Source organism: Crocuta crocuta, unplaced genomic scaffold (assembly GCF_008692635.1).
Source record: "Crocuta crocuta isolate KB4526 unplaced genomic scaffold, BGI_CrCroc_1.0 scaffold27, whole genome shotgun sequence".
NCBI lineage: Eukaryota > Metazoa > Chordata > Mammalia > Carnivora > Hyaenidae > Crocuta > Crocuta crocuta.
The window spans coordinates 7338277-7366201 of NW_027532250.1; the positions used below are offsets into that span (position 1 = coordinate 7338277).

Genomic DNA, 27925 nt, shown 5'->3' on the forward strand with positions numbered 1-27925 from the left:
ACAGGATTTAGATGGGAAAATATTCAGATTTGAGGGACGTTCTCAAAGGCACGGGGAGAGAGCTGGGCTCGCTTTAGAACCCGGACAGCTCCGAACAGCCACGCTAACGTGTCCCGTTGACAAGCTCTTCGTTTTCTCCCACCGAGCCTCAGTTGCCTCGTCTGGGAGATGAAATCATAGTTCCCTCCTGGAAGGATCGAGACTCGAATGAGAGACTGTGTCTCAGGCTCAAAGCGCAGGTGACTGCAGGAAGCCACCCAGTATGAGGCCACAGGGAAGGAAGGAGACCAGGCTGAAGCGGAGCCCTTCCCCCTCTGATGGGAGCAGCCACTGCGGCTCAGGCCTGAGCTGCTCAGAGCCTGGTGTTCTCCAGGGAAGCTGGAAGTTAGGAATTTTATAGGATTTTTTTTTAATGTAGCTAATTTTTTTTTAACTGAGAGCAAAATATGCCGGAGGGAGCTGGTCTGCGGCATCTCCCGTGTGGGCTGTGCCCGGCCACCCCAGCGTGTGTCAGCCATCGTTACTGCTATTTGATCATGTCGCCGCCGCTGCAGGCCGGGGACCAGGCAGGCGGGTTGGCACTGAAGAATCACCTGCTCCTCACCCCCTCCCACGTGCACCCCCAGACTTCTGCTTCCGAGTCCCAGGCCCTGGCCACAAACAGGAAGCAGAAAGGGGAAGGGCCAGCTGGGCCAGATCACAGTGGCCCCAGGTAGGGGCTCAGCCCCTGACGGAGGAGTGGAGCGCGAGGGGTTCCGGGGCCCTCCTGCCGCTGCGGGACTGCTGTCGGCGGCCTTGCCCTTTCTGGACTTGAGCGTCCTCGTCTGCACAAGCAGGGGCCAAAAGGATGCAACCCTGGGCGTGTCCCTTCTCCCCTCTGACCCTCTGTCTTCTCACGAGGCCAGGCGCAGGTGGCGGTTCCGATTTTGGCCCAGGGCACAGTGTGCTGTGCCAGGTCCTGGAGACACCCCCTCTCCCCCCCCCCCCCCAAGGGGANTATTTCCTTGTAAGGTGCTTTGGTGAGGGGCACCCCGAGACAAAGCCTGGCAGTTGTCCTCTAAGATTATGTATAGGAATTTGTTTATTCCACGGGCATTTATTGAGTGTCAACTGTGTGCCAGGGCCCTGGTGAGCAAGCCAGACATGGTCCTGGGCCTCCTGAATTCACATTTGGGTAGGGGCCGAGGGACGCCCTACTGGCAGTGACAGTCCCTCATGAGGGGCCCCATGTTGGGGGAGTCCAAGAGTCAGAAGGAGCATCATGGATGGCTTCCTGGAGGTGGAGGTTCCCGGTTGAGATCTGCAGGAGCATTGCCAGAGCCGCTCTGGGTGAGGAGAGTAAAGGGAACAGCAGGCACTGAGGGAGAACAGACACAGGAGGCCCCTGTCTATCTACCATGTCCCCCTTCAGTTGTTAATCACTCACAGGGGCCTGCCTGGCCACAGGATCCTAGTCTGTAACTGACCAGCTTTGCAGCCTCGGGGCCACTCTGACCATCAGATCTCTCATCTGCAAAATGGCGTCACCTCAGCAGGTGGCCGGCATATAGCGACTGCTCAGTTGACGTCAAACACTTCATGATGAGGAAATTACTGCCATTAACGATCTTCCATGCCCTTGGGACCAGCTGCCTGGGAAAATAATATCCCCAGGGGACCCGCAACACATTCTGTGTCACCCACGCAATGTTTTCATTTCCTTTTATTTATTTTTATTTTTTCATTTTAATTTACAATTACAAGAAAAGGTTTTTGGGAGAGGAGTACCTTCACAAATATAAATTCCAGGAGGGATAAGTGAAAGCCACGCTTGACTAGATCGTTCTCTCTTTTCTTTTCATACAAGAGTGGCTGCTTTTTTGCACTTGCCAATATGTCCTGGACATCTTTCATGCCCACATATAGACAGCTGCCCAGACTTGTCTTTCTGGCCGCAGAGATGCTGTGGGCCAAACTGATCTGGCTGATCCCTCAGGCGTTGGACTGTTCAGACACCTCAGACTGCAGGAGTGGATCAGCGTGTCTGAGCTCACGTGCCTTTTCAACATACGTGGCAGGAGGTGTAAAAAGACTTCACACCCATGTTCTGATTTCTGGCTTCTCTTGGGAATTAGAAGTTCCGGCGCCCTGGACCCACACTCCCACCCCCCACCCCCTTTACAGAGGATGCGTGTGCAGCCATACCCCACGGCCCCCACCCAGCCCACCTTACTGGTCCACATCACCTGCCTGGCGGCCGGAGGGTTTGGGAGCACCACTCCTTCCCTGTGTGGTGCTCTCAGACCCCCTGCTCACGGCAAGTGGTAACCGAGGCCCATTCTCCGAAATTCCTGACTCATCGGAGCCCTGCTTGATGGAAGCTGGGCAGGATCTGAACCTCTGGGATTGAAAGCTGCTGGTAGCACCTCCAAATAATTGCCTATAAAAGGCGGATAGGTGATGCCATGATGTCAGTTTGGAAAAGCTCATTAAAGTTCCCCGTGGGGTCGTCTCCAGGGAGAGCCCACCAGAGCCAAGAGACAAGCGACGTCATCTGTGAAATGGCGGGGGGGGGGGGGGCAGTCTTCACGGCAGTCCCTAAGTCCCGCCTGTGGTTAGCACTGTAGACTCCCTGAGCTCAGTTGAGCTGCGCTCAGAAGAGCCCCTACAGGGTTCGGCCCGGCCGGTTTGGGCCTGCCCCGCGCCCCCGCGCTCACCTCCGGCCTCCTCCCTCAGGCAAGCGCTTCCAGGAGTGGTGCTGCGTGATCCTGTGCTTCAGCCTCATCGCCCACAACCTGGTCCACCTCCTGCTGCTGGCCCGCTGGGAGCACACGCCCCTCGTCATGCTGGGCGTCGGTGAGTACCGATTGCCCCTCTGCCTCGGTTTCCCCTGGGGTCAGGGACCCATGCAGGTGGCAGCTCGCACGCATGTCTAATTGCGTGCGGCTGTGCGTGCCCATGCGCATGCGCGCGCCCGTGCGCGCATGTGCACCAAGTACGTGGGGTGGGAACCCCACCCCCATCTCCGTGACACCTTTGTTCCCCCTCTTACTTGGGCCAAAAATCCGGGCATCATCCTCAGTGCCTCTCTATTTCCTCCGTTCCACATCCAGACCTTCAGCAGATGCCCTTGGCATCCAGAATCTAAATCTAATCTCCACTTCCACCGTCCCCACCCCAGTCCAGCCTCCCTTCTGCCCCGACTTGAGAGCCTCTTTCCTGATCCCCACTTTCCCCTTTGCCTCCACTGTCCGTTCTTTGCAGGTGGCCGGGGGTTCCTATTAGCTCCTCCGTGGGGTCATGTGACTCCCCGTTGTCTGTATACATGGAGTAAAACAGCTCCTCAGTGCAGCCTGGCCCCAGTTCCTCTCCAAACATCACCTCCCTCCCCTCTTCTCTGGGACATCCTGTTCCCTCGACGCTGGCCTCCTCATTGTGTCTCCACCATGCACTGTTGGACACATTTGTACCTCAGGGCCTTTGCACATGCTGTTCCTCTGCCTGGAACTCTCTTCCTACAGACACCTATCTGGTTCACCTCCTCATCCAGGTCTCACAGGTCACCTCCTCAGGGAGGCTCTCCCTGATTACCCCTCAAAAGTAACAGCCCGGCCATACACCATCTCCTCAGCATACTAGGTTATACAATATATTTCTCTGTTTGCTATCTGTCTCTCTCCACTCAAATCTCAGCTCCCTGAAAGTAGAGATTCTTGTGTGCTCACTGTTGGGTCCCCAGCCCCACGCAAGAGGCCTGGCACACAGTAGCTACTTAGTAAATATTTATGGAATTGGGATGAATGAATGAGCAGGCTGTAACTTACAGCACATGCTGAGTGTTTCCCATTGGTCAGTCCTCCCCTGTCCACGGCCTGGGAGGTGGGTGCTACACTTGCCATCATTTTCCAGATGAGTCAGCTGAGGCTCAGAGGAGGGCCCGGCCGGCGTCACACCTCAAGCCAGAAGCGCAATATAGTTCTTCATTGACCGTCTCCGCTCCCAGGTCCCGGGGTGACTCCCTTCCTTCCTGTCTGCACACCAGCCTCTCCTCTGCCCTTGAACTCAGCCACTCATCCCCTCCCCTGCTCCAGCTACCAGGCTGAGGGGGCAGGTGTGCCCTTGGTCTGTCCGCCTGGCCCTCCCTAAGTGTTCAGCTCCCACAATCTCATTAAAAGCACTCTGGCTGCCTAAGCCAATAGTGCTCAGGCTGCCTAATTGAACCATCTGGGTCTGCGTTGGGGTGGGCGTGTGGTGGGGGCAGGCCAGCTGGAGGAGGGAGAGCTGACCCATCCGGTGCTGGGGAGCCTGAGCCCCCCCCCCCCGTCAGGAGCCACACCTGCCCCCCTTGCCCAGAGGTGAAAGGGATCCACGCCTGCAGCCTCTCTGCCACAAAGTACTACATTCAAGGGCAGGAACGTGGCCAGCATGAGCCCTGATGCCCCATCTGGGGGGTGGTTACAAGTGGGCTCCGGGGTCAAGTCCCAGCTCTACTGCCTCGTGGCTGTGTGGCCTTGGGCAAGTGTCGTTGCCTCTCTGAGCCTTGTTTTCCACACCTGTAAATCGAGGCTGCTTGAAGCACCTGCCTCCTTGGGCTGCTGCGAGGGCCAAATGCAGGGGCATGTAGCTGCCAAGGGGCCAGTGACTGAACAGAGGTGGGGAGGAGACCCCACGCGACACACCACAGGCGAGGGCTTGTACCTTCCGCCACAGTGGTCTCTTTAGCAATAGAGTATTTCACAAGTGCCTACTGTGCGCCAGGCCGCATGTTGAGCTCTTTTAACTCTAGGTGGCAACCTAGCGAGGAGGTTCTGGCCGCCGTCCTCTGAAAGGCCGGGCGACCAGGGCCCGGGATCACACGTGCAGACCCGCCCAGCTCTGGAGCCACAGACCCTTCCAGCAGGGCCTGCACAGCCTGCAGCGAGCACCGGGGGGGGGGCGGTGTCAGAGCCCAGGTGTGTGTCACGTAAGGCGAGAGAACGGGTGTCCCAGGCAGTCACCACCTCCCTTCCCTGGTTGGGATCAGAGCTTCCAGGGCCCAACCCGGGAGCTCCGTGGCTGTCCGGCCACCGACTGTGCCACCAGCTCCCCCGTCCCACACCTTTGCCTCTGAGCAGATAAGAGCAGACACTCTCCTGATAGTGGTGTTTGCACAGTCCCTAATCGATGGAAGTAGCCACCCTGATTTGTGTGCTGACACGCAGGAGCGGGGCGCCATGCCAGCCTGCGGAGCCCGCCTCCAGCCCTGCCAGGCCCTGGAAGCGAGGGGAGGCAGAAGCATGGAAAGGCACGCAGCTAATAAACACAGACCGGTGATGCAATGCTGGGAAGCAAAACCCAGATAAGAGAAGAGCTGGAGAAGAGTTGAGAGGTCAGGGAAGGCCTTTCTGGAAAAGTGACATTTGCAGGGAGATGGGAAGGAGGTGAGGGTGGAGGCCAGGCAGGTACCTTGGGGCGGGCCAGCAGGGAACAGCGGGTGCAAAGTCCCAGAGGCTAGTATGTGCCCGGAGAAGAGGCGGGAGGCCGGCGCGGCTGGAGAAAGTTGGTCAAAGGAAAAGCAGTTGGTGGCAGCTGAGAGAGGCAGGGTGCGGATTACGCAGAGCCGAGGGCGAGGGCCGGACTTGGGGTTTAAGTCACTGGGGAGTTGCCAGTAGGGAGCTGACATCCACTGGTGCTGTGGGCAGGAGGGGTGGGGGCGGGGAGGAGCGGAGAGGAGGCGAGGACGGAGGCGGCGCAGCAGCCTCACATTTTCAGTGAGCTGTGCAAGGCCAGGGGCCGGAGCGCCCTGTCCTGCTGGCTGTGAGTGGCGACCCACAGGCTATGATGGAAGGGACGAGGCTGCCATCGGCAGAGGTGGGAGGAGGCAGCTTGAGAGATTGGAAATCCAAGTCTGGAGCCCGGGAAGGTGGCTGCAGATAGAAATCTGGGGGTCCTCGAGGTAGAAGAGGTGTTTGAAGCCCGGATGCTGGCGGAGAGCCCCCAAGGGCTGAGTGGGAGCNAGCCCAGGGGGAGAAAGTGGCTCCAGGTGCTGAGCAGAACCAGCAGTATGGAGGCAGCAAGGGGACCACCAGATGTGGCCACGTGGAGGTCATTCGTGACCTTGACAAGGACTCTGGTGTCGTGAGCGACACAGAGGACAAACGGCCCTGGGAGCCTTGAGCTGTTGGCTGCACCTGGGGAAAATGGAGGGAAAGTGTGGGTACCCATGAGCTGGCCCGTGAGAAACTGGTAAGAGTTTTCTGACGGGTGGGTGGAGAGGGTGCTCTGGGCAAAGGGAGCACAGTGAGTGCAAAGCCTGGTTATGAGGTCAGAGGTCCCATGGGCTCAGGTGAGGGGAGGACCCTGGGCTGGGCTGAACGAGGGTGGAGCTTATGGGACAGTCAGCAGGGCCACTTCTGTCCCCGCTCACGGTCTCCACACCAGGCCTTAAGGCGGGCAGCGGCTAAGAAGTCCCAGCTGGGTGACCTGTGGCGAGGTGAAGGCCCCAAGGGACCCCAAGGTCACCCAGTGAGTCAGGGTAGCCAGGTGTGAGTCCTCGCCCATCCCGTGCCCTGGGGTCCAGCACCCTGCACGTGGGGTGCTAACAGGGCCTTGGCTGCCCCCGGCACAAGCCAGCTCCAGACACTGCCACCTGCACAGGACAGAGAAGCTCTGTGCGCTCGCCTCTCCGGCCCCCACTAACGCCCACTCAGGCACCAGGCCTGGAGTCCCAGAGTCACTGCTCCAGAAACACCCACTTGCAGAGGCCCGGGGGCCACAGAGCCCAAGGAGCAGGCTGTTTGTCCCCTCCAAAAAAGAACTCCTGACATCTGTCCAAAGCACACATCCCTCCCTGCTCGGCAGCCTGAGAAGGCCAGGTCGTTTGACAGATGGTAAGACTGAGGCCTGGAGGGTGGTGATACCTAAACTACTAACTCCTAACTCTAGCTACCATGGGGCTTACCATGCCCCAAGGACTCACTTCACGTGCATTAGCCCGGTTTATTAATCGACTGTACTGAAGTAAGTGCTATTAATGTTCCCATCTCCCAGACCTGGACATGAACTCAGCATCATCGCGAAGGGCCCTCACAGTGGTCCCCGGCCGCTCGCCAGCAGCCCTGACTGCCCTTGCCCTCCGAGTCCCAGTCCTCTTCTGAAAGTTGGGATGTGTTGGGCCTCATCACTATGGACATGAAATGAGATGATGCAGTTTTTCAAAAACAGACTTAGGGCGCCTGGGTGGCTCAGTCGGTTGAGCCTCTGACTTTGGCTCAGGTCGTGATTTCACAGTTTGTGGGTTCAAGCCCCATGTTGGGCTCTGTGCTGACAGCCCAGAGCCTGGAGCCTGCTTTGGATTCTGTGTATCCCTCTCTCTCTGCCCCTTCCCCACTGACTCTTTCTCTTTCTCTCTCTCTCAAAAATAAATAAACGTTTTAAAAAATAGACTTTATTGGGGCGCCTGGGTGGCTCAGTCGGTTAAGCGTCCGACTTCGGCTCAGGTCATGATCACATATTTTGTGGGTTCGAGCCCCGCATCGGGCTCTGTGCTGACAGCTAGCTCAGAGCCTGGAGCCTGCTTCTGTTTCTGTGTCTCCCTCTCTCTCTGACCCTCCCCTGTTCACACTGTTTCTCTCTCTCTCTCAGAAACAAATAAAAAATATTTGAAAAAAAATAGACTTTATTTACTAGAACAAAAGGAGCAGATAGTATGGAGAGTTCCTATACGCCCTATGCCCCCCAGCTTCCGCTGTTGTCAACATCTTAAATTTTACATTCGCCTCATACATTTGTTACCATCAACGTACCAATATGGATACAGTATTACGAATTGAAGTCCATAGTTTATTCAGATTTCCTTAGTTTCTACCTAACGTCCTTTTCCTGTGCCAGGGTCCTATAGAGGATTCCACTCATTAGTTTTCAGGTTCCTTTAGGTTCCCCATGGCTATGACAGCGTCTCGGACTTTCCTTGTTTTGGGGGACCTTGACAGTTTTGAGGAGCCCTGATCTTTTAAAAAAATTTTAACGTTTATTTTTTACTTTTTAAAATACTTGTTTATTTTTGAGAGCAAGATAGAGTGTGAGTGGGGGGAGGAGCAGAGAGAGAGGGAGATACAGAATCCGAAGCAGGTTCCAGGCTCTGAGCTGTCAGCACAGAGCCCAAAGCAGAGCTTGAACTCAGCAACCACGAGATCATGACCTGAGCCAAAGACGGATGCTTAACCGATTGAGCCACCCAGGCGACCCGAGACCTGATGTTTCTTTTTTTTTTTTTTAATGTTTTATTTATTTCTAGGAGAGAGACAGACAGCATGAGCAGGGGAGGGTCAGAGAGAGAGGGAGTGACAGACTCTGAAACAGGCCCCAGGCTCTGAGCTGGCAGTCAGCACAGAGCCCGACGCGGGGCTCGAACCCACGAACCGCGAGATCATGACCTGAGCGAAAGTGGGACGCTTAACCAACTAAGCCACCCGGGCGCCCCTGAGGCCTGATGTTTCATAGGATGCCTCACTACAGGAATCTGTCTCACCCTTTTCTTAGACCATGTTGTATGTTTTGGGGAGGAAGAGCTGAGAGGCAAGGTTACCATTTCCATCACATCATAGCCAGAGTATATTCTATCAACAAGACTTAAGACTGTGATGTTGACCTTGACCACCTGGCCTGAGTGTTTGTCAGGTTTCCCCGCTCTAAAGTTACTTCCTCCCCCGCCCCTTCCATACTGCATCCTCCCTGGAATGATTTGTCCCTGGGCACAGCCCATATTTAAGGTATGAAGAGTTCTGTTTCAATAATACATTTGTAACACCTTTGACGTACTGCCTGGCCCACAGGAAGCACTCCACAAATGTTAACGACTATCACAAATGTTTTTCTAATATTGTCTTTATTATTATCACTCTTTTCATCTGTAAGGATTAAATGCTTAGGACGATTAAGAAGATAAGACGTATAACCGGCTTAGAACTGCCTTGGTACAGTTTAGGGATTAAAAGAGATAAAACATTTAGGGTGCTGGCACGGGGCCTGGTACCTATAAGTGCTCAATAAATGTTGAGTAAAAAATAAATAAATAAATAAATAGCTGGCATCTTTATGAAGCAATGACGGCAGGTGTTTGCCTCCAGGTTTGGGTAGGAATGTTCACAGCAGCTTGACTCCTCGCAGCTTTACGCTGATTAACTTGGGATATTTACTGAACCCCTAATAAATGCCAGGAACAAGGAAAGAAAGACAGGAGACAGGAAATGCTGGAAGATGCAGGTGGTTATAATGTCAAACACTCAGCAGATGTTTGAACAGAGACCTGGAGGAAGTGAAGGGGCGAACTGTGCTACACCCTGGGAAAGAATGTTCCAGGCAGAGGGAGAGGTGTGTGAGCGTGTGCAAGGGAAAAGGGAATAAGCCAGTAGGGCTGAGGTGCCGCGAGCAGGGAGAGATATGGGGGCAGCACTGGGATGTTAACCTTGCACAGGTAGTTAGCCACCCTGCCTCAGTTTCCCCGCGGGTACAGGAGTGGTGGTGCATCCTGCTGTGTTAGATTTGGACCTCAAGGCAGGTTAAGAGCCCAGCTCTGCCACTTGCCATCTTTGTGGCCTCGGCCCAGTTAAAACTTCTGTTCTCCAGGCCTCTGTTTCTACTGCTGCAAAGGGGGAATGACGAGGGTACCCACTTCAACCAGATCGTGAGAATCCACTGAGATCAAGCACGTAAAGCACTGTGTCTGGCACTGCAGGTGCTCAATAAATGGCAGCCACTATGTTTTTTGTAATCATCATTCCCCTCTAGCTAAAGGAAACTGGGGCACAGAGAGGTTGAGTATCATGCCCGATGTCACACAGCTAGTGAGGGACAGCTGCGATTTAAGTCCAGCTCTACCAGCTCTTAACCTCTATGTGATACCAAACCTTCAAGTGAGTGGATGGTGTTGGGGTCTTTCCGGGAACCCTGTCCAGTTCAGAACACATTGAGAACAAAGACAAGGAAAAGGCTGCCAGAGGCCAAGTTATCACATTTATAGTGATACAAGCTCGGTTGGGGAGGAAGGCATGGCTTGTGTCTGCACCTGAGGGATCTTCTGATGACAGACCCCAAAAGGACATATCCATCTATTCACTGGCAGCACCGGAGCTGAGTGGGCGTCCCTCTGTGGCATGATTGGGGGTCAGAGAGAAAGGCACAGTCAGCTCCTAATAGGAAAAGTGGAGCTGATGTGTGCATGCCCAGTTCAGTCCCTCCAGGCCCAGCAAGCAAACGAGTCCCCATATATCCCTGAGCAGAGCAAGTAAAGGGACAGGGTGTTCTGCCTGAGGCTCCATTCACAGGGAAGAAAACATCCCAAGTAGAGAAGGGACACCACCCCCATAACGAGTGAGTGAGCAAGCTAGTGAATGAATGTGGGACTCCTAATTTGGGGCAAAAGGTGGGCATGACTGTCACCCTCCGGGTCCCCTACCTGACCCACCCACCTCTTGTCCACAGTTGCAGGCGCTCTCATTGCTGACTTCTTGTCTGGGCTGGTGCACTGGGGAGCTGACACCTGGGGCTCCGTGGAGCTGCCCGTCGTGGGGAAGGTGAGTATGTTGACCCAGCCCTGCAGCCCAGCTCGTATCTCCTCCAGAAGAAGGCTGAGCTGTGTGACATTGGGTGAGCCCTTCCTCTCCGAGCCTCTGGTTTCCCTGTGTTAAAGATGGAAACCATCATTCCAGCCTGACCCCATGCCCCTCCTCGGGGCCAGAACAGACTAGAACCCCCCACTGGGGTTTCTAGCATGAGGATAGAGAGCTTTGAACCCCTGGAATTTGGGGACCACGTCTTATTCTCCTTTGCCAGCCCTGTGGCACCTCACCACTTGTTTTAATTGAACTTTTATCTTGCATCACACTTTTTTGGTTATGACAAAATCCAGTACAAACAGCCTTAACCAAACAAAGGTATTGGTTCATGGAACCGAAAATTTCAAGAGTAGAGCCAAGTGAAAGCATGGCCAGGTCCGGGAGGACAGACAGACCATGTTCTCAGGGCTCCGTCTCTCTCCATGTCTGTCCCTGCTTTCCTCTCTGTTGGATTCCCTGTCACATAGGCCTTCCCTTCATCCGGCCTGCACGGCCCCCTTCAACGGGAAGAGAACTCTCCTTTCCCACAGTTGCAGCCAAAGTCCCATGGCTCACTCCCATTGGCCCAGCTCAGGTCACGTGCCCTGTCCATCGCTGGCAGGCGAGCTGAGATGCTCTGATTGGCCAGGCCAGGGTCACGTGTTCACCTTTAGGAGGTGGAGGGATCCGCCCCATCGAAACAGAATGTACCAACAAAAGAGGAAGAGGGGGAGGCCGTTACCAGAAGGAGGGGCTTGGACACTGGGAAGACATAGAGGGGTCTGCCCGCCACGGAGAGGGGCCTCCCCAAGTGCAGCTGAGTGGGGAAGAAGGGTGGGGATGGTCTCCAGCTCCCCTCACAGACCTGCTGGGGAGACTGAGGCCCGCAGCGGGGCGGTTCCATCTGTAGCACGGTGGCTGGCATCCTAAAAGCAAGGAGGTGAGCCCGAGTCCAGTACGCGCAGCAGCTGGTGGACAGAGGCTGGCCTCCACAGGCTGACCGCTCGGCGCATCCCCTCTGCCACCCTCCCCTCCACCCCAGGCTTTCATCCGACCCTTCCGCGAGCATCACATCGACCCCACAGCCATTACCCGACACGACTTCATCGAGACCAACGGGGACAACTGCCTGGTGACACTGCTGCCTCTGCTAAACATGGCCTACACGTTCCGCACCCAGAGCCCGGGTGAGCGTGCCTGCGGCTGGAGGGGGCTGCAGGGGGCTGTTGGGGACAGGGTCCCCTCACTACAGTATAAAAAACTCAGTTACCCTGTCCCGCTGGCACATTTGACAGAAACATCTGTGCTTCCAGCTTCTCTTGAACAATCCAGCCCGGCCATCCTGGGCCCTTTTTCCCATTTGGCCTCACTGGGCGGGAGCTGAGCTGCGGCCTCCCCTGCACACAGTCCCCATTTCTCCCTGCTGTCCTGGACCCAGACCGACTTGTTCACCTGCGTGACCTGCCTGGCCCCGAAGGCGGCTGGCTTAGCGGGGGGAACGCAGGCAGTGAGCTCAGGAAGTTCTGACTTCTGATCTGTGCCCCACCTATGTGAAGGAAGGAGCTTGTTCCAAAGCAAATCATTTCGCCTCTCAGAGCCTCAGTTGCCTCATCTGCCAGATGGGCAGAAGGGGGGGAGTGAATATTTCCTCCGTGCCAGGTATTGTTCTAACTTGATACCTCGTTGGTCCTTAGAGCCTCCCTTTGTGGGGAGATGGGCATGGTGGGTGCTGCGGTGCCGCCATGCCCGCTTGCCCACACATGCACCTGTCTCCCAGTTGCTCACTGCTCCCAGCTGTCCCTTCTGAGAACCTCCAGCACAGGCCCCTCGTCTCCCCTGGGGAAGAGCCCAAAGCCAAAGCGTAAAGTGACAGGAAAAGCCGACAGAAGACCAGCCCTCTCACCTCTGGGCAGCACCAACTCTCCAGAGCCTTTCGTCCTCCAGAGCTGCCCCCAGGATCAGGCTGAGACAAGACTCCCCCAAACCCCTCATTGCTGAGCTCACCCCCTGCTTCCCCCCCTCCCTCAGATGTTTTTCCCGAACAGAGGATCCCTTCCCCACCCCCACCCCTCGACATGAATCCTTGTCTCAGGCTCCGCTTTTGGGAACCTGGACAAAGACTTATTCCCATGTCAGTGATGATGAAGTTGAGACTCAAAGAGGCAGAGCAGCTGACCCAAGCTCGTGTAGCCAAGAAATGTCAGAGCACGGACCTGAGCCCAGCTCTGCCAGACTCCAGAGCCCACATTTGTAACTATTTCTTATGCTTACTCCATTATCTGCCCACCGAACAGAAGAGAAGACTGAGACCCAGAGGGGAGGCTGAACTTGCCCGAGACCATGGGGGGAGGGTGGAAGGAGGCCAGGGAACTGCCCAGGGGCAAGTGGTGAGGGCCAGGCTGGTGGTGGCCCTGCCTCATGACAGCTGCGTGGCCCTGCGGGCACCACCCTCTCCCCCCACCCTGCAGAAGCCCTGGAGCAGCTGTACCCCTGGGAGTGCTTCGTTTTCTGCCTGATCATCTTCGGCACCTTCACCAACCAGATCCACAAGTGGTCGCACACGTACTTCGGGCTGCCACGCTGGGTCACCCTGCTGCAGGACTGGCATGTCATCCTGCCACGCAAACACCACCGCATCCACCATGTCTCACCCCACGAGACCTACTTCTGCATCACTACAGGTGCGGCCACGGGCTGGGGTGGAAGAGACTGCCCCGCCCCCGCCCCCTCCATCCTCAGGGTGAGGAGGGCAGAGGTCACAGTATGAGGTCATAGAATCTGGGTCCTGCAGGAACGTGCTCCCGGAACGCACATGGACCGAGCCTAGGTGCTGAGGACACACAGTCCAAGAGAGACAGCCTTCCCCACCCCCACCTCACAGAGTCGTGATTTCAACCACCCATCCATCCAGCAGATATCTGTTGAGCACTTCCTGTGTGCCAGGCACTGTCCTGGGCTTAGGGTCCAGCACTGAACAGACAGGCAAAAACTCCCTGCCTCTATGGTACTCACATTCTAATAGGGGACATTCCATTTAACCATGCTGACTGCCGCGGAGCAAACTAAAGCAGAGGGCAGGGCAGGGAAATGGGGGGCTTTACCCTTTAAGTTAAAGGTGGTCAGAGGAGGCCTCACGGAGGGGACATTTGACCCGAGGGAGAAACTAACGCAGATCTGGAGGAAGGATGGTGGATATAAGGGGCCTGAGTGAGGAACACACCGGCCTGCTTGGTTTGAGGAACAGCGAGGAGGCCAGTGTGGCTGGAACAAAGAGCATTAGGGGCAGTGTGCAGGGGAGGTGACAAAAGTCCAGCCGTGAGAAGTGCCCTGGGGGACACGAAGCCGGGTGAAGGGCAGAGTTAGGGAGTAGGGAGGCACGAGTGTAGCTATTCATAGGACGAGGTCAGAAATCGGCAGGGGGTGGGGGCAGCATGGGAGGGACCCTGCAGCCAAATGATGACAAAGGGAGTTGGAAGTACAAAGGTCCTGAGGCAGGAATAGGCCTGGTGAGACAGGAACAGGAAGGAAACCCACCTGCCGTCAGTAGTTAGAGGCCCGGTGCCAAAGGAGTGAGGTGAGTGGAGCAGGTTTTCTGGGGTCGGCTGGCACCTGTCAAGTTCAAGGGTGTCACAGGTGACCCAGCTGACAGCAAGGCAGGCCAGCTTACGTTCACCTCTCTGCTCTTCCGTATGCGTCTTCGGGAAGCAAGCCTCCCTGGATGTCCTTTTTTCTCGCGCACAGCGTGCGGCTGCAGCCACCTCCATACGTGGGACTGTCGCGGGGCCAGGGTGTGAGTGCCACCGTGACAGCTGTGAAGTGCTTGGCCTGTAATAAGTACCTGATAGGTTACAGCTACTAGTTTTTGCAGGAGGAGCGGTGCCTTGTCCTTCTGGAGGCAGACCTGAGAAGCACAAAAAATTACTCTCTGTGTGCCTTAAAGTCACGCTCGTGGAGAGCAGGTGGAGGGTTAGAGATAAGGCTGCTGAGACCCGTCAGCGGCTCAGCCGAGCCTGGGCAGTCGTGGTTTGGCCCCTCACTGATGGGGACACTCCCCTCCCAGCCGGTCTTCTCATGCGGAAAATGGGAGTATCTACGATTTGGGTAGGAGGCTATCCTACAGAGGAAATAAGATTGTAAGCGATATTTATTGAACATCTACTACATGCCAGGCACCATCCTAGACACCGGGGATCCACAGAGGAAAACAGGGTTCTGCTCAGAGCAGATGCTCTAGGTGGGAGTCAGGGAGAAAAACGAACACAAAACGGAATGGCTGTAGGTTACCATAAAGGATCTAAAGAAACAGAAGAGGGTGGTATGGCCGAGGAAGGCTTCCTGGAAGAAGTGGCAGTTGAGCCCCAGTGATAGGAAATGCTGCCACTGTGCCTGGCATATAGTATGCACTAGGTAAGAAAGCGAATGGATGAGGAGACGAAGGCACGTGTGAGCAGCCCTGAGCCCACTGATGGGAGGTCCCCATGCCCTCGGTCAGCCCTTGTCCCCTGCCCTCTACGGACTCCTTGTGGCTCCTGCCCCCGGCAAAGCCGGCTTTCCTTGGTCTCCTCAACTGCCGCTCTCCCGTTCAACGCGCTGGTGCCCTGTCTCCCCCCGCAGGCTGGCTCAACTACCCTCTGGAGAAGATAGGCTTCTGGCGACGCCTTGAAGACCTCATCCAGGGCCTGACCGGCGAGAAGCCCCGGGCCGATGACATGAAATGGGCCCAGAAGATCAAGTAACGCCTCCGAGCCTGCTGCCTCGTTGCCAGCCCTCCCTAGCCCCCTAAACCGAAGCCATCTGCCAAATTCCAGCCTCCTTGTGCTGGCCCCTCCACGTGGAGAGGGCGCCTCCTGGGCTGGGCCCGGGCACCCCCAGCCCACCCCTCGTGACACAGAATACTTGAGCCACTGATTTTTCATTTCCTTTTTTTTTTTTTTCCTTCATTTTCTCTCCTTGGCCCCTCCCCAGCCACCTGAGCTGTTCTGTCTCCAAGCCTGACTCTGCAGAAAAAGGAGCTCCGCCCTGCCCCCCGCCCCTGCCAGCCATTCCTTGGGTAGAGGAGACACTCACCCACTCCCTGCGCTCCTACAGCACCCCCCCCCACCTCACTGGGCAGCCCTTCGGCGTGGGCGTGGCTGCCGTTGGGGCCGCTGAGTCGTCTTCCCTGTCTCTCCTTGTTTGCCCCCAGTGGTCTAGAAGCCCCCGGGCACACCTGAGTGTCCCTGGAGCATTTGCCCCGCCATGGCCCTGTGCACCGACCCTGAAGACCTGAGTGGGTAGACAGCCCCAGGTGCCACCTTCAGCCTAGCCCGTCCACCCAAGGATGACGGAGCGCAGCAAGGGTCTGAGGGCGGCCGGCCAGCAGAGGCAGGAATCCCCTGCCCCGAGTCGGGACCCCCTTCCCCCCTGCCCGTCCCCCACCTGCCCATGTGATTCCAGCCAGAGCTGATACTTCTAATCAGAGGGTGTCTTCACAGAGTGCAGCCCCTGCAAAGGGTCTTGGTCGTTTGGAAGGGGACACGGTGTCCCCTCTGGCTAGGGGAATGTCAGAGAAGGAAGAATGGGGCATGTTTGTTTTGGTTTTTTTTTTTTAAAGGTGCTTGCTTGTTTAATGTAAATAATAGAAAGCCTTAATATCTTTTCTGTAACACGGAGTAATATTTTAATGTCATGTTTTGGATGTACATAATATATTTATAACAAAGCAGCAAGAGTCTACTTAACCTCGGCTGCCTCGTGTTTCCTGGTTGGCTGGGGGAAGTGGGGGGCGGGTGGTTAAGGATCCTGGAGAGTAAGACCCCACCTCTACCCCCGTCCCCAGCTCCCTTCCCCCACCGTTGGGCTCAGAAAGGGGTTTTTTTCACCTGAGACAGTGAATTACTGTTGCCATGTGCTCCAGCCACTTTTGGAGGTGACCCACGGTTGGGTGAGGAAGGGTCTTGCAAGAATCATGATAACAGAGTAATGAAGGCTGATCCCTGTTGGTGAGTTCCTTTGGCAAATGTATTGGCACCTCGTGTGTGCCAGGCTCTGACCTGGACACTGGGACACAGCACTGAACAGACAGACAATGACTTATCCTGGTGGGGCTGACCTGAGAGACAATAAACATATATAAATGCACATGTACATTCAGATGGTGATTTGTGAACAAAATCAATACTGAATCACATTGGAAAAGCAGGGTGGGGCTGCTTTGGCAGGGTGATCAGGGAGCATCTGAGGAGGTGACATCTGACCCCAGACCTGTAGGAGATTGAGCCAGCTAGGGGAAGAGGCCAGCAGACTGGACCAAAAGTGCAAAGGCCCTGAGGCAGGAACAAGTTTGAGGTTTTTAAGAAACAGTGGGGCTGGACTAGAGTGAACAAGGGCAAAGTGGAAGATATGGTTGGAAAGATAGGGACTTGTTATATGGAGCCTCACAAGCTGAGAAAGTTGGGAGATACTGGACATTTCAGATAAATATCTTGTTCACTTATTCATTGAGCAAGTAATTATAAGGCACCTCCCATGTGCTAGGCACCGAGGTTCGGAAGTGTACATTACAATCAATATCTAGTCTGAGCTTGATACTTTCTGCAGTATTAGCCCAAAAAAAGATGTTAGCGACAGAGAAATGATAAAATACTCTTTAGAGTGGTCACAGATAAAGTTTTTTTTTTTTAATGTTTATTTTTGAGAGAGAGACAGAGTATGCGTGGGAGAGGGGCAGAGAGAGGCAGAGACACAGAATCCGAAGCAAGCTTCAGGCTCTGAGCTGTCAGCACAGAGCCTAACCCAGGGCTCGAACCCACGAACTGTGAGATCATGACCTGAGCCGAAGTTGGATGCTTAACCAGCTGAACCACCCAGGTGCCCCAGATAAAGCCTTTTTTTTTTTTTAATTTAAAAAAAAATTTTAATGTTTATTTTTGAGAGAGAAACAGAGCATGAATGGGCGAGGGGCAGAGAAAAGGGAGACACAGAATCTGAAGCAGCCTCCAGGCTCTGAGCTGTCAGCACAGAGCCTGATGCAGGGCTTGAACTCAGAAACCGTGAGATCATGACCTGAGCCGAAGTCGGACGCTTCACCAACTGAGCCACCCAGGCGCTGCATAAAGCATTTTTTTAAATGTGACCCAGTACTTCATTTTCCTTAAAGCATGCCCACCACTAGATTTGATTTGTGACTGGGGATCCCAAAAGGAAGGGGAATTAGAATTCGATTCATTAATAACAAAACAAGATCTTAAGTAAAAATAGCTAAAATCATTTTACTAACTCCTGTAACTAAAAAGTTGAGTTAATAACTGACTTAAGTTAGGCAGGACCCAAGGGCTCAACGTGATTCACCAGACCTTGGTCAATCTAGTTCCGGTTTTCTCTGAGTTGAGACTCGAGATTGGACCAGCTCTGCAATCTCAGTGGAAAAGTTTCCCCGCCCAGTGGACGCAGCAGAAGCCCAGGGCAGGTTCTCACTGGGACAGATTGTGACTCGTGGTGCACTGTTCTGATTGGCCAGGTTTGAAACACCTTCACCCAGAACTGCATGGATGGGAACACTTCCCAAGCCACAGAATGAGAGGAGGGAGAGATAGTTCCCCAAAGAAAAGGTGAGGTGTTATCAAAGGAAGTCTACCGTGGATGGGGCAGACAGCCAAACTCTGCAAGAGCCAGATAAGCAGCCTTGGGTCTGCAAGAGTTGGTTTCCTGTTCACAAGCCCTGGTGGGGAGATTTTCTAGGCCTACCAACCTATGTTAATTACCCTGGATCAGCAAACATACAGCCTAAGTCCAGAGAGGTGAATTGACTGCCCAAGACGGCACAGCTAGTAAGGCAGAGCCTGGCCTCATACACAGACTAGTCTTGCTGCTCCTGGATCCCAGGGGCTGAGAGGACACTTTCAGAACCAGATGGAGGTCAGTTTCGTGTCCGGTCTGATTGTGTTGGGGTCATTTGTGAGATAACGGGTGTTGCAAACAAGCACCTATGAAGGCCAGGCAGGGGAAAATGCTCATATCTCCGGAACGCTTACCACATGCCAGGCTGCAGAGAGCTCCATGCATTAGATCTGAGAGGTGAATACACTTAGCCCCATTTGCAGATAAAGAAACTGAGGCACTGGGGTCGTGTAACAGGCCCAAGGTCACATAGCTGGTAGGAGGCAGGGCTGGAATCTGAGCCCTGATGTGACCGTGACCCAGAGCCCCTGTGCTTCAACACCTGCCTGAAGCCCCAACGGAGAGATGAGGGTGAGGAGGCAGGTGGCAAGTGAGAAATGTGTCCCTGCGAGAAAATAGCAACAGAGCAGGATGAGAAAGGGGGGGACACGGGGGACTGGGACGCCCTGGAGACATCGGCCCAGAGCGCAGCTGCTGCTCACACCAGCCGATTAAAGAGGAGCCAGAAATCCAGATTTTTAAAGATGCTGGCTCCGTTTCTTAAACATATGGTAGGCAAGGGCACCTGGGTGGCTCAGTTGGTAAAGCCCCCGACTTCAGTTCAGGCCACGATCTCAAAATATTTATTCAAAAATAAATATTAAAAAAAAAAACATATGGTAGGCGACATAAAACAGGTGTATGGGCTGACTTCTGCCCTCAGCTTCCCAGCTGGTTCGGGAATGGCCNGGCCCTCCTTTAGGTGGACTGTGCTGCTATCTGGTGGCGGAGTGCGGCAGGTAGCAATGCAGGGCAAACCTGTGTTTCCAGCGTGGCCCGGAACGTCCTGCACCCCCTCTCTGCTGGCTTCTCCTTCCAGGGGGTCTTCGCAGGGCACCTGTCCCCCAACTTTATCCCCGCCCCCTTCTGATAAACCTAAAACATTTCAAGCTACCCTTTACACTATTCTCTAATAGGTAATGCCTGCATAAGGTAAAGAATAAGAATCAAACATAAGGATCTAGAGCAGGGGTCAGCTGACTGCCACTCATGAGCCAAAGCTGGTCCCCTTGTTATTCTATGGCCCCATGAGCATTTTTTAAGTGGTTGGGGGGGGGGGGGCACAAAAAAGAATATTTCCTAACACATAAAGTTTAAATTTCAGTGTGGCCGTAAAGTTTTGCTGGCACACAGCCACACACATTCATTTGCACATTGCCTAATACAGCAGCAAAGCTGAGAGCCAAATGGCCCTCAAAACCTAAAATATTTACTTATCTGGCCCTTTACCAAAAAAAAAAAAAAAAAATCTGCCAACTCCTGGTCTAGAGTGAAGAGTAACGTGTTCCCACTCATGTCCCTCCAAGCCCTCAGTTTCCCTCTCCAGACGCCGTATTTCAACAAGTCCCTCGCAAGACCTTCGAACAGGCAGAGAGGCACGCCTGCCCCCTGCTTTCACATGATTGGGAGAATGTGACATACACAGCTCTTCACCTTGCTTTTTTTTCCCTTAGCGTATTTGGGAGACAATGTGAGATCAACACTTCCTTCCTCTTTTTGACAGCTGTGTAGCATTCCAACGTCATACTGGGCTTTCATGTTTTGACTCTCATTTTGTTGCACGTTGAGGTTGTTTTCAGTCTCAGGTAGTACAGGACTGATGCTGCGTGTAGGGGACAACCTGAGCCTTCGCTCATGAGGGCCGGCAGACCCCCGGGGGTCAGTTCCTAGGAGCCGAATGGTTGAGCCCAGGGCGTCTGCGTTACATCTACATAGCTCACGCCAAACTGCCTTCCAATTGCCCATCTAAACTCACAACTTTTAACAGTGCTGGTTTCCCTACACCCCTGCCAACAGTGGGTTATCAGGTGTTTTGTTCTTTGCCAATCTGATAGGTGGTTTTAATTTGCATTTCTCTTACTCTCTTTCATTGAATCTGAGAGATCATTGATTGTAAGACGCATGTTGATTCCGCGGATGTTTGAGTGTAGTAATGTGCATCTTAGAATCATTGAAATACATGATATGTTGACTGACAGCGGGTATCTTCTCTCATGTCCTTACTCTGTACATGTCCTTTTCCTATTTTTCTTGGGAGGGAGGGCAGTCGTGGTTGAGAGCTTGGGGTTCAAATCCCAGCTCTGCACTTAGAAGCCTATAGCTCTGGCTGAGTTACTAAACCTCTCTATGTCTGTTTCCTCATCTGTAAGAAGGGATAATAATGGTACCTCTCTTATAGAGTAGTTGTGGAGTTTAGATGAATTCATATATGCAAAATACTATGTTCCTGGAATGTAGTAAATGCCGAATAAATGTTGGCTATGATTAACATCTTTTCTTTTGGACTGTTTATCTCCCCTCCCCCTCCGACAATGAGTTGCAAGGGCTCTTTGTAATTTAGGGAAACTCACCCTTTGGTCCTACCCACCCCACCGCCCCAGACCTCTGGTTCTTATTTATTCTTCCCTGACCACAAAAGTAACAGATGATACACAAGTCAGACATTACAGAAATAAAGTGGATAGGAAGAAGCCAACGGAAAGAACTCAGATGTCCATTGAGAGGAGTGAGTAGAGAAACGGTACCGTGACCCCTACCCACCCACTCCCATCCCCCTTGGGTTACCACCTTCAGCAACTTCATCAAATGTTAAATACAACATCATGTGATGCTCCAGACACACCTCAGAGGGACATCATTCCATGTATGTGCCATGCAATGCCATTAGCAAGTGTGTCTCCCACACCCCATCCATGTCAGACCCCCTCCCCAGGCATTCTGCTCTCTGTCTTCTGGGTGCCCAAGATCCCTCCTGTCAACTGTTTGTCAACTTTACTTTCTGTAGTTTGTATTATAAAAGCTATAGCAGGAGGTTGGGTCCCCCCCCCTTAACTATGAATTGTAAATAGAAACATAAAATTACATAATGTTATCTATCAGCTGGCTACTCAAAGTGTGGTCTGGGCATCCCCTAGGGGCTTGTTAGAAATACAGGACTTCAGGGGCGCCTGGGTGGCTCAGTCGCTTAAGCCTCTGACTTCAGCTCAGGTCATGATCTCACGGTTCGTGGGGTTGAGCCCCGCGTTGGGCTCTGTGCTGACAGCTAGCTCAGAGCCTGGGGCCTGCTTCCAATTCTGTGTCTCCCTGTCTCTCTGACCCTGCCCTGCTCACACTCTCTGTCTCTGTCAAAAAGAAATAGAACATTAAAAAAAAAAAAAGAAAGAAATGCAGGACTTCAGCAACCTCACCCCCAGCACACACACAGAATCAGAATCTGCATTTTAACAAGATTCCTAGTGATTCACGTGCACATTAGAGTTTGAAAAGTATCGCTCTAGGGGCGCCTGGGTGGCTCAGTCAGTTAAGCATCTGACTTCGGGTCAGGTCATGATCTCACAGTTCATGAGCTGGAGCCCCGCATTGGGCTCTGTGCCGACAGCTCAGAGCCTGGAGCCTGTTTGGGATTCTGTGTCTCCCTCTGCCCTGCTTGCACTCTCTTTCTCAAAAATAAATAAACCTTAAAAAAAAGTATTGTTCTAAAAAATACTGTAGGTTTCATAAAGTAAGCTGCACTTTTTTTTACATTTTGAAATATACTACTCATGCCTTTCACGTCACACGGATTCCCTAACTGCCCAGATGTTTTCCCACCTTGTTGAGAATAGTTTCTGACTGAACACTGTGCAACAGTCCACGTGTGTCTCTTCACTGGGGCACCGTGTAAGCTCCCGAACCCGTCAGGTAGGCTTTTGATTGTAAATAACAAAAACCTATCTTTAAAAGCAGCTTCAGCAATAAAGGCACTCATTATCTCACCTCTTCAGAAATCTTAAGAAATCTGTAGGTAGGGGCGCCTGGGTGGCTTAGTCGGTCAAGCGTCGGACTTTCGCTTAGGTCATGATCTCGCGGTTCGTGGGTTCGAGCCCCGCGTCGGGCTCTGTGCTGACTGCCAGCTCAGAGCCTGGAGCCTGTTTCAGTCTGTGACTCCCTCTCTCTCTGACCTTCCCCTGCTCACGCTGGGTTTTTCTCTCTCTCCTAGAAATAAATAATTAAAAAAAAAAAAAAAAGAAACCTGTAGGTAAACAGCCCCGGGATTCCTTCAGCAGCCCAACCACAGCATCTGAGGTCCCAGCTCTTGCCATCTTTCTGGGCTAGCGCCTTCTTTCTGGGTACACCTATAAGGTACCATAGACTCTGTGGCCCCGCGATGGCCACAGCCCCAACCATCAAAAATTCTCCGTTTATCGGAAGGAGACAAGGGGACGGAAAGAAGCTTTCTCCTCAGTTATTCTTAAAGGAGGGAAACTTTCCAAACACGTCCCCTCCTCAACTCATCGGCCAGAAAGAACTAGGTGACCCGCGCGCCTTGGGACCAATCACTGGCAAAAGGAAATGGCCGTGCCAGTGCTTGGCTTGGATTCACACCTGGAACTGGACCTTCATAAACAAAACCAGCTACGCGGGCACGGAAGGAGGTAGTGACCGAACGCAGTCAACAGTGTCCAACACACCCTCTCTGGACTCCCCGCCTCCAACCTCGCTGCTGCCCCGTTCAACCTTCTCAAGGCCGCCAGGCCGCACTTGGTAGAAATGCAAACCCGCCCACGCTTAGCCTGAATTCCCAAGCTCCACAGAGGAAACAGCAGGTGCCCCACGGGCTTAAGAGAACTGAATTCCAAACCTGATTTTACTCCTTCCTTGTTGTGGGATCGTGGGAAAGCATTCTAACGCTTCTGAGCCTCAGTTTCCTTATCTGGCAAATAGAGATGATAAAAGCTACTTTGCAGGGGCCATTGAAGATTAATAAGAAAAATAATCGCTAATGCTTAATACGGCACTCGCTCTGTGTCAAGGCCTCTTCTAAATTCTTTAGTTCCATTAGCCATTTTAATCTTCCCAACAAACCGATAAACAGGACTCTTATCTGGTAAACAGCTACCAGCTCCAGCGCAAGGCGGAGATGAGGCGCAGGGACCCGCCGACTCCGGCTCCGGGGACCGGCTGTGACTTCCGAGAGAGGGGGTGGAGCCTCTCTGAAGGAGCTTCAGCGCGGAGGACCACAACTCCCGGCAGGCTCCGCGACGCCGCTGAACTACAATACCCAGCATGCCCCAGACCGCCAGGTTTAACCTATTCCTCCTGCGAGGTGCTCTGCACAGGAGTTTTCTCTACTGTCAATTTTGCTTGCCAGAAATTCCCTGAGAGACCAAGGAATCTATGCGAGTAAACGTTAAGGAGTATCGTGGATAAGTGACTTGTGTTTTCATCCTCACTTCTCCACCTGTCAGCTCTGAGTCTGTTTTCTCATCTCTAAAATGGGGATATCCCTAGAATTTGCTGCATCCACTTGTTGAGAGGACTAAAAACTGGAAATGACGGCTTGGTAAATATCAGCTAGCGTCCTCTCCCCCCTCTGTGCTAAACGGTTTTATCAAAGCGTTTCATCTCTATAGCAACTCCATGAGGTTGATACTATCAACCCCCCCCCCCCTTTCCGAAGGGGGAACTGATGCCAAAAGAGATTCAGGTCTCTTGCCTAAAGTCACCAAGCAAAGGGAGTGATGAAGGAGGACAGAAACCCAGAAAGTTTCAGCCAGAGGTGAGCTCACTTTAGGAGCCCAAATGCTTCCCACCTGCTACCTGACCCTTTCCAATGACCCAGAGTCCAAGGCAAGTATTTTCTGTGCTCTTCGAGATAAACTTGAATCACGTGATCAACGGGACACTATCAAGAGGACTACCTGTTGCCAGTGCTGGGAAGGAGACGCAAGTGGCACTTTGAGAGTCAATTATGACTGAATCAAACCTGGTTGGAGAAATCAAGGAAAGCTTCCCTGAGGCGGTGATGCTGGCTCTGAGAACTGAAGAGTGGGACTAGCACAGGCAACAGCCTTGAGGAGGGAGAGGGCATGTGTTGCAGAGGGCTCGAAAAGGACCAGTGTAGCTGAAGAGGTACAGGCAAGCCTCAGAGGTACAGGCTGTGTTAAGGAGGGGGTACAGAGGCACCCAGGGTGCAAATTTTCGGGAAGTATTCACTCGCAGGATCGTGCAAGGGCAGAACTGAGACCTCAAGGTCTTCTTAAAAGAGGCTTAAGTGAGAGCCCTAGACACCTCACAGGTGTCTTACTGGTCCTGGCCCTAGGCCTTTGGTTAGGGTGGCCATCCACTGTGGTTTGCGGAGAAGAGCCCTGTTGTCCTGGCAAGATTATACTGGGCCTCCTTTCAATCCAAAGCTTGTCTGAGTTGGGCGATCATTTTATGGTCGCGTGACTTGTAGAGTCTGTATCTTATCACAAGGAAATGGGGAGCCACTGAAAGATTTTACTGAAGGGCGTTTTGAACAAATTCTGCCTGCCACACAGAGATTGGACCATCGGGGCAGGAATAAAGGGTGCTGAAGTCACCCCAGTGGGAGACAAGGACAGCCTACCCAAAATAAGAGAGATAGATGGAGCTGAGAAATGCCTAGAAGGCACTGCTGTCAGAACCAGGTGATACATCGGATGTGCTAGGTAAGAGTTTCCCATTTCCTCGTTCCTCTGCACTCGTACCTCTCTCAGCTTGTTTCTATATCCGTATTAGGGCTTCTAAGACCATTTATGATGAAGGAACAGCCCCTTCTTGGACTTAACATGTATTTGCAAATATGTGTCTGTAGGACCTTTGCACATGCTGCTCCCTCTACCTTCTAATCATTCAGTTTCAGTTGAAACGTGACCACTTTAGGAGGCCGATGCTGCCCCGGTCGTCTTTACTCTCCATCCTTATCATAGTTATATTCTTTCCTATTCCTTTGCTAACTTGCTATCTCCAACTAAAATGTAAGCCCAGAAGAGCAGACTTCAGGGAAATGTATCCATTCCCAAAACCACATAGTAGTTCTTGGTAAATATTTCTTTGGATGAATAAATGGATTGATGAGTGAGTGAACAAATGAATGAGTGAATGCTTTCCTTGACAACTTAATGCCCCCAAAACATTCTCTGGCCCGGGAGCATGGATCCTGGAAGCAAGACATTCTGGTCTGGGTTCAAATTCAGGCTTGGTCACTTAATTGCTAAATTGAGATACATCGCTTAACCCTCCTCCTCAGCTTCGTTTTTCACATCAATCCCGACCTGGTAGAAATATTGTGAGGATCCAGGTAGATGGGAACATGCTCGCAGCGAAATAGGTAATGTTTTTAGGCTTTTTCTGCTGTATCTTTCACAATCACGTCCTCCCAAGGCAGATCACCCCTGCCCTTCTCACCGAGCACCTCAATAACTCCCTCGCACCCGAGCCCGGAGGGATATGCAGGCTGCTGCCCGCCCCCCTCCCCTGGGCACGCAAATCAAGCTTCCTCCCTCCGTAAAGGCAGAGGAAAAACCTTCCCGGCAACGGGTCGCGCGGTCGGCGCAGCGGGCGTCAGCGGTGTTGTCTGCGCAGGCGTGCGCGCCTGCGCAGAAGGGTCCGGGGAAACGGGTGGGGGGGGTGAAGAAGGGGCCGGCCTTCGAGCGACAGCGACGCAAGATGGCAGCCACCACGGGCTCGGGTGAGCTGGGGCGCCGGGCCCGGCTGGCCGAGGGGGCGCGGGCTTGGGCCAGGGACTGGGGACCCGCGAAGGTCCTAGCAGCGGGACCAGGGCCTCCGCGCTGTCTCTGTCCGCTGGGCTTCGCGGCGGCGACCCGAGCGGCCTGAGTGGGGAGGAGGAGCAGGCGGTGGCCGGAAGCACGGGCGGGGGCCTGAGGGGCCTGTGGGCGGCGCGGCGGGGCTCACAGGCTTCCCCGGGCGGCGTGAGGGCCCTGTTGAGAGGCAGGACCCGGCCCCAAGGCAATGCTGAGCAGCGGGAGCTATCGAGGGGCGAGCCCAGAGGCATTCTTCAGGAGACGAGGCTGGCGGCTCTGGGGGAGATCCAGGGGTCCCCTAGAGGATAAGGAGGCGCCCCTGAATGGATGAGAGTCCTTTCCTGGGTGCTGGAGGTCCGAGTGAGGGGGCAGCCTTGGGATGTCCGTTTGGCGGGGACTTCGGAGAACCCCTTAGGATGGATGGGAGAAGAAAACGATCTCATGAGATGACTGAGGATTCTCCATTGGTTAAGGGGCGGCTCGAGCGCTAGTTTGGGGGATGGGGTTAGCTGAGGGAGTCTCTGTGTCGACTGGAAAGGGGGCGTCTTGGCGTGGCTGCTTCTGGCGGAGCAGGGGGATTAAGGGCATCTGTACTGGGTAAGTGAGAAGGGAAAACGATCTCTCAGATTCCCAAGGGAAATGACCCCATCATTATCAGGCTTTTATTTGAGGAGACATGTTAGGTTTCAGGAGCCACGCTCTGAGTGGGGCCGTGGTGGAAACTTTCGATGTTGGGTGAAGAATAGGTGGATTGGGAGCCCTGGAGGTATCTGTTCGGTGCGGGAGGTCGAGTGAGGGAAGCAACATGCGGTGGTTGAGAGCGGAGGAAAGTCGGGTTTCAGAGATGTGTCTTTGAGAGAAGAAAAATCTCCTGTCCCCGGTGAGGGAAGCATACCCTAGTGGTGTCTGTTTCACGGAGACTGTCAGTCCCTTCCACTCCTTTGGATGCTGGTTAAAGATAATGTGGGTTCAGCTCAGAAGTTCCCCGTTGAGGGGATGGGGAGAGGAAAGAACGAAATGAGAACTCTGGGTGACTGGGGCAGGAGAGCTGAGCAAATCCCCATCTCCAGGACGCAGAGGAGGCGATAAGGGGTCCTCACTTGGAGGAAGGGGGGTGCTTCCAGTCTCCTGCGGGGAAAGGGAAGCAGCATGTGTTTTCAGACTGTGTCCCCTGTTCTACATCCCTTACACGGGCCAGAGGATCGAATCCTGGAGGGTCTGTTTCAGAATTCACATTCCGCACACGGGCACCAGGGGATGGACTAGGGGGGAGGGGAGGGGGAGCCTTTTCTTGAGGAGGTAGGGTGAGGATTAGCTGGGGGAGGCCCCCCAGAGACGCCGGTGAGGGAGAGAGATTCTGGAGGTGCAGGATTTGGGGGAAGACGGGGTATCCTCCTCAAGGAAAGGAGGCTGCACCTGTCGGCCAATGAGGTCCTCCAGTGGGGTGGCAGTGGCAGTGGGTGACCTCTGATGAAGGAAGCAAACAGGGCCACCAGCCTGGGCACTGAAGTCCTCTGGCCAGTTAAGGCCACACATCAGCACTGTTAGGAGAGGGTCGGGACCTAACGGGGGCAGGGCGCTGGGGGTCCATGCGCCTCCAGTACCCCAGGGAGCCTCCCTTGACTCCTCCGGTGGCAGGAGAGGGGAATGGCTGTAGGGGCTGGGGCTGAAGTGACCAGTCACAGGCCGCCCTTTTATACCTAAAGCAGCGGGGCCCCCTGGGGCATCGAGGAGACCACGCATCCTTTTCCTTCATTTTGGTTTTAGCTGGAATAGTGCGGAGTCAATCCTTTTTTTTTTTTTTTCTTTTTTTTTTTTTTTAAGATACTGCCACAGAAGAGAGGGGCTGAGTCAGGCCCGACTGCTGTGGGGAACTTCTCACCATAACAGCACCCCATCAGGTTGCTA

General features: G+C 53.7%; 2 protein-coding genes across 3 annotated transcripts in view; both read left to right on the plus strand.

Moving 5' to 3' along the window:
* The first annotated feature begins 536 nt into the window (after positions 1-536).
* PEDS1 (plasmanylethanolamine desaturase 1) lies at positions 537-16273 on the plus strand. Its single transcript, XM_077778334.1, has 7 exons — positions 537-712; positions 2164-2296; positions 2622-2835; positions 10441-10532; positions 11596-11740; positions 13022-13234; positions 15168-16273. Exons 1-7 carry the CDS (start codon positions 537-539, stop codon positions 15287-15289), a joined length of 1095 nt encoding a protein of 364 aa, XP_077634460.1. The 3' UTR covers positions 15290-16273.
* Positions 16274-25888: 9615 nt separating this feature from the next.
* Positions 25889-27925, plus strand: part of UBE2V1 (ubiquitin conjugating enzyme E2 V1) — a 30302-nt gene continuing 28265 nt past the window's right edge. For both annotated transcript variants that reach the window (XM_077778307.1, XM_077778309.1), the window contains exon 1: positions 25889-25944. In XM_077778307.1, coding sequence (XP_077634433.1) covers positions 25923-25944 — 22 coding nt within the window. In that variant the 5' untranslated portion in view covers positions 25889-25922. The remainder of the gene's footprint in view (positions 25945-27925) is intronic.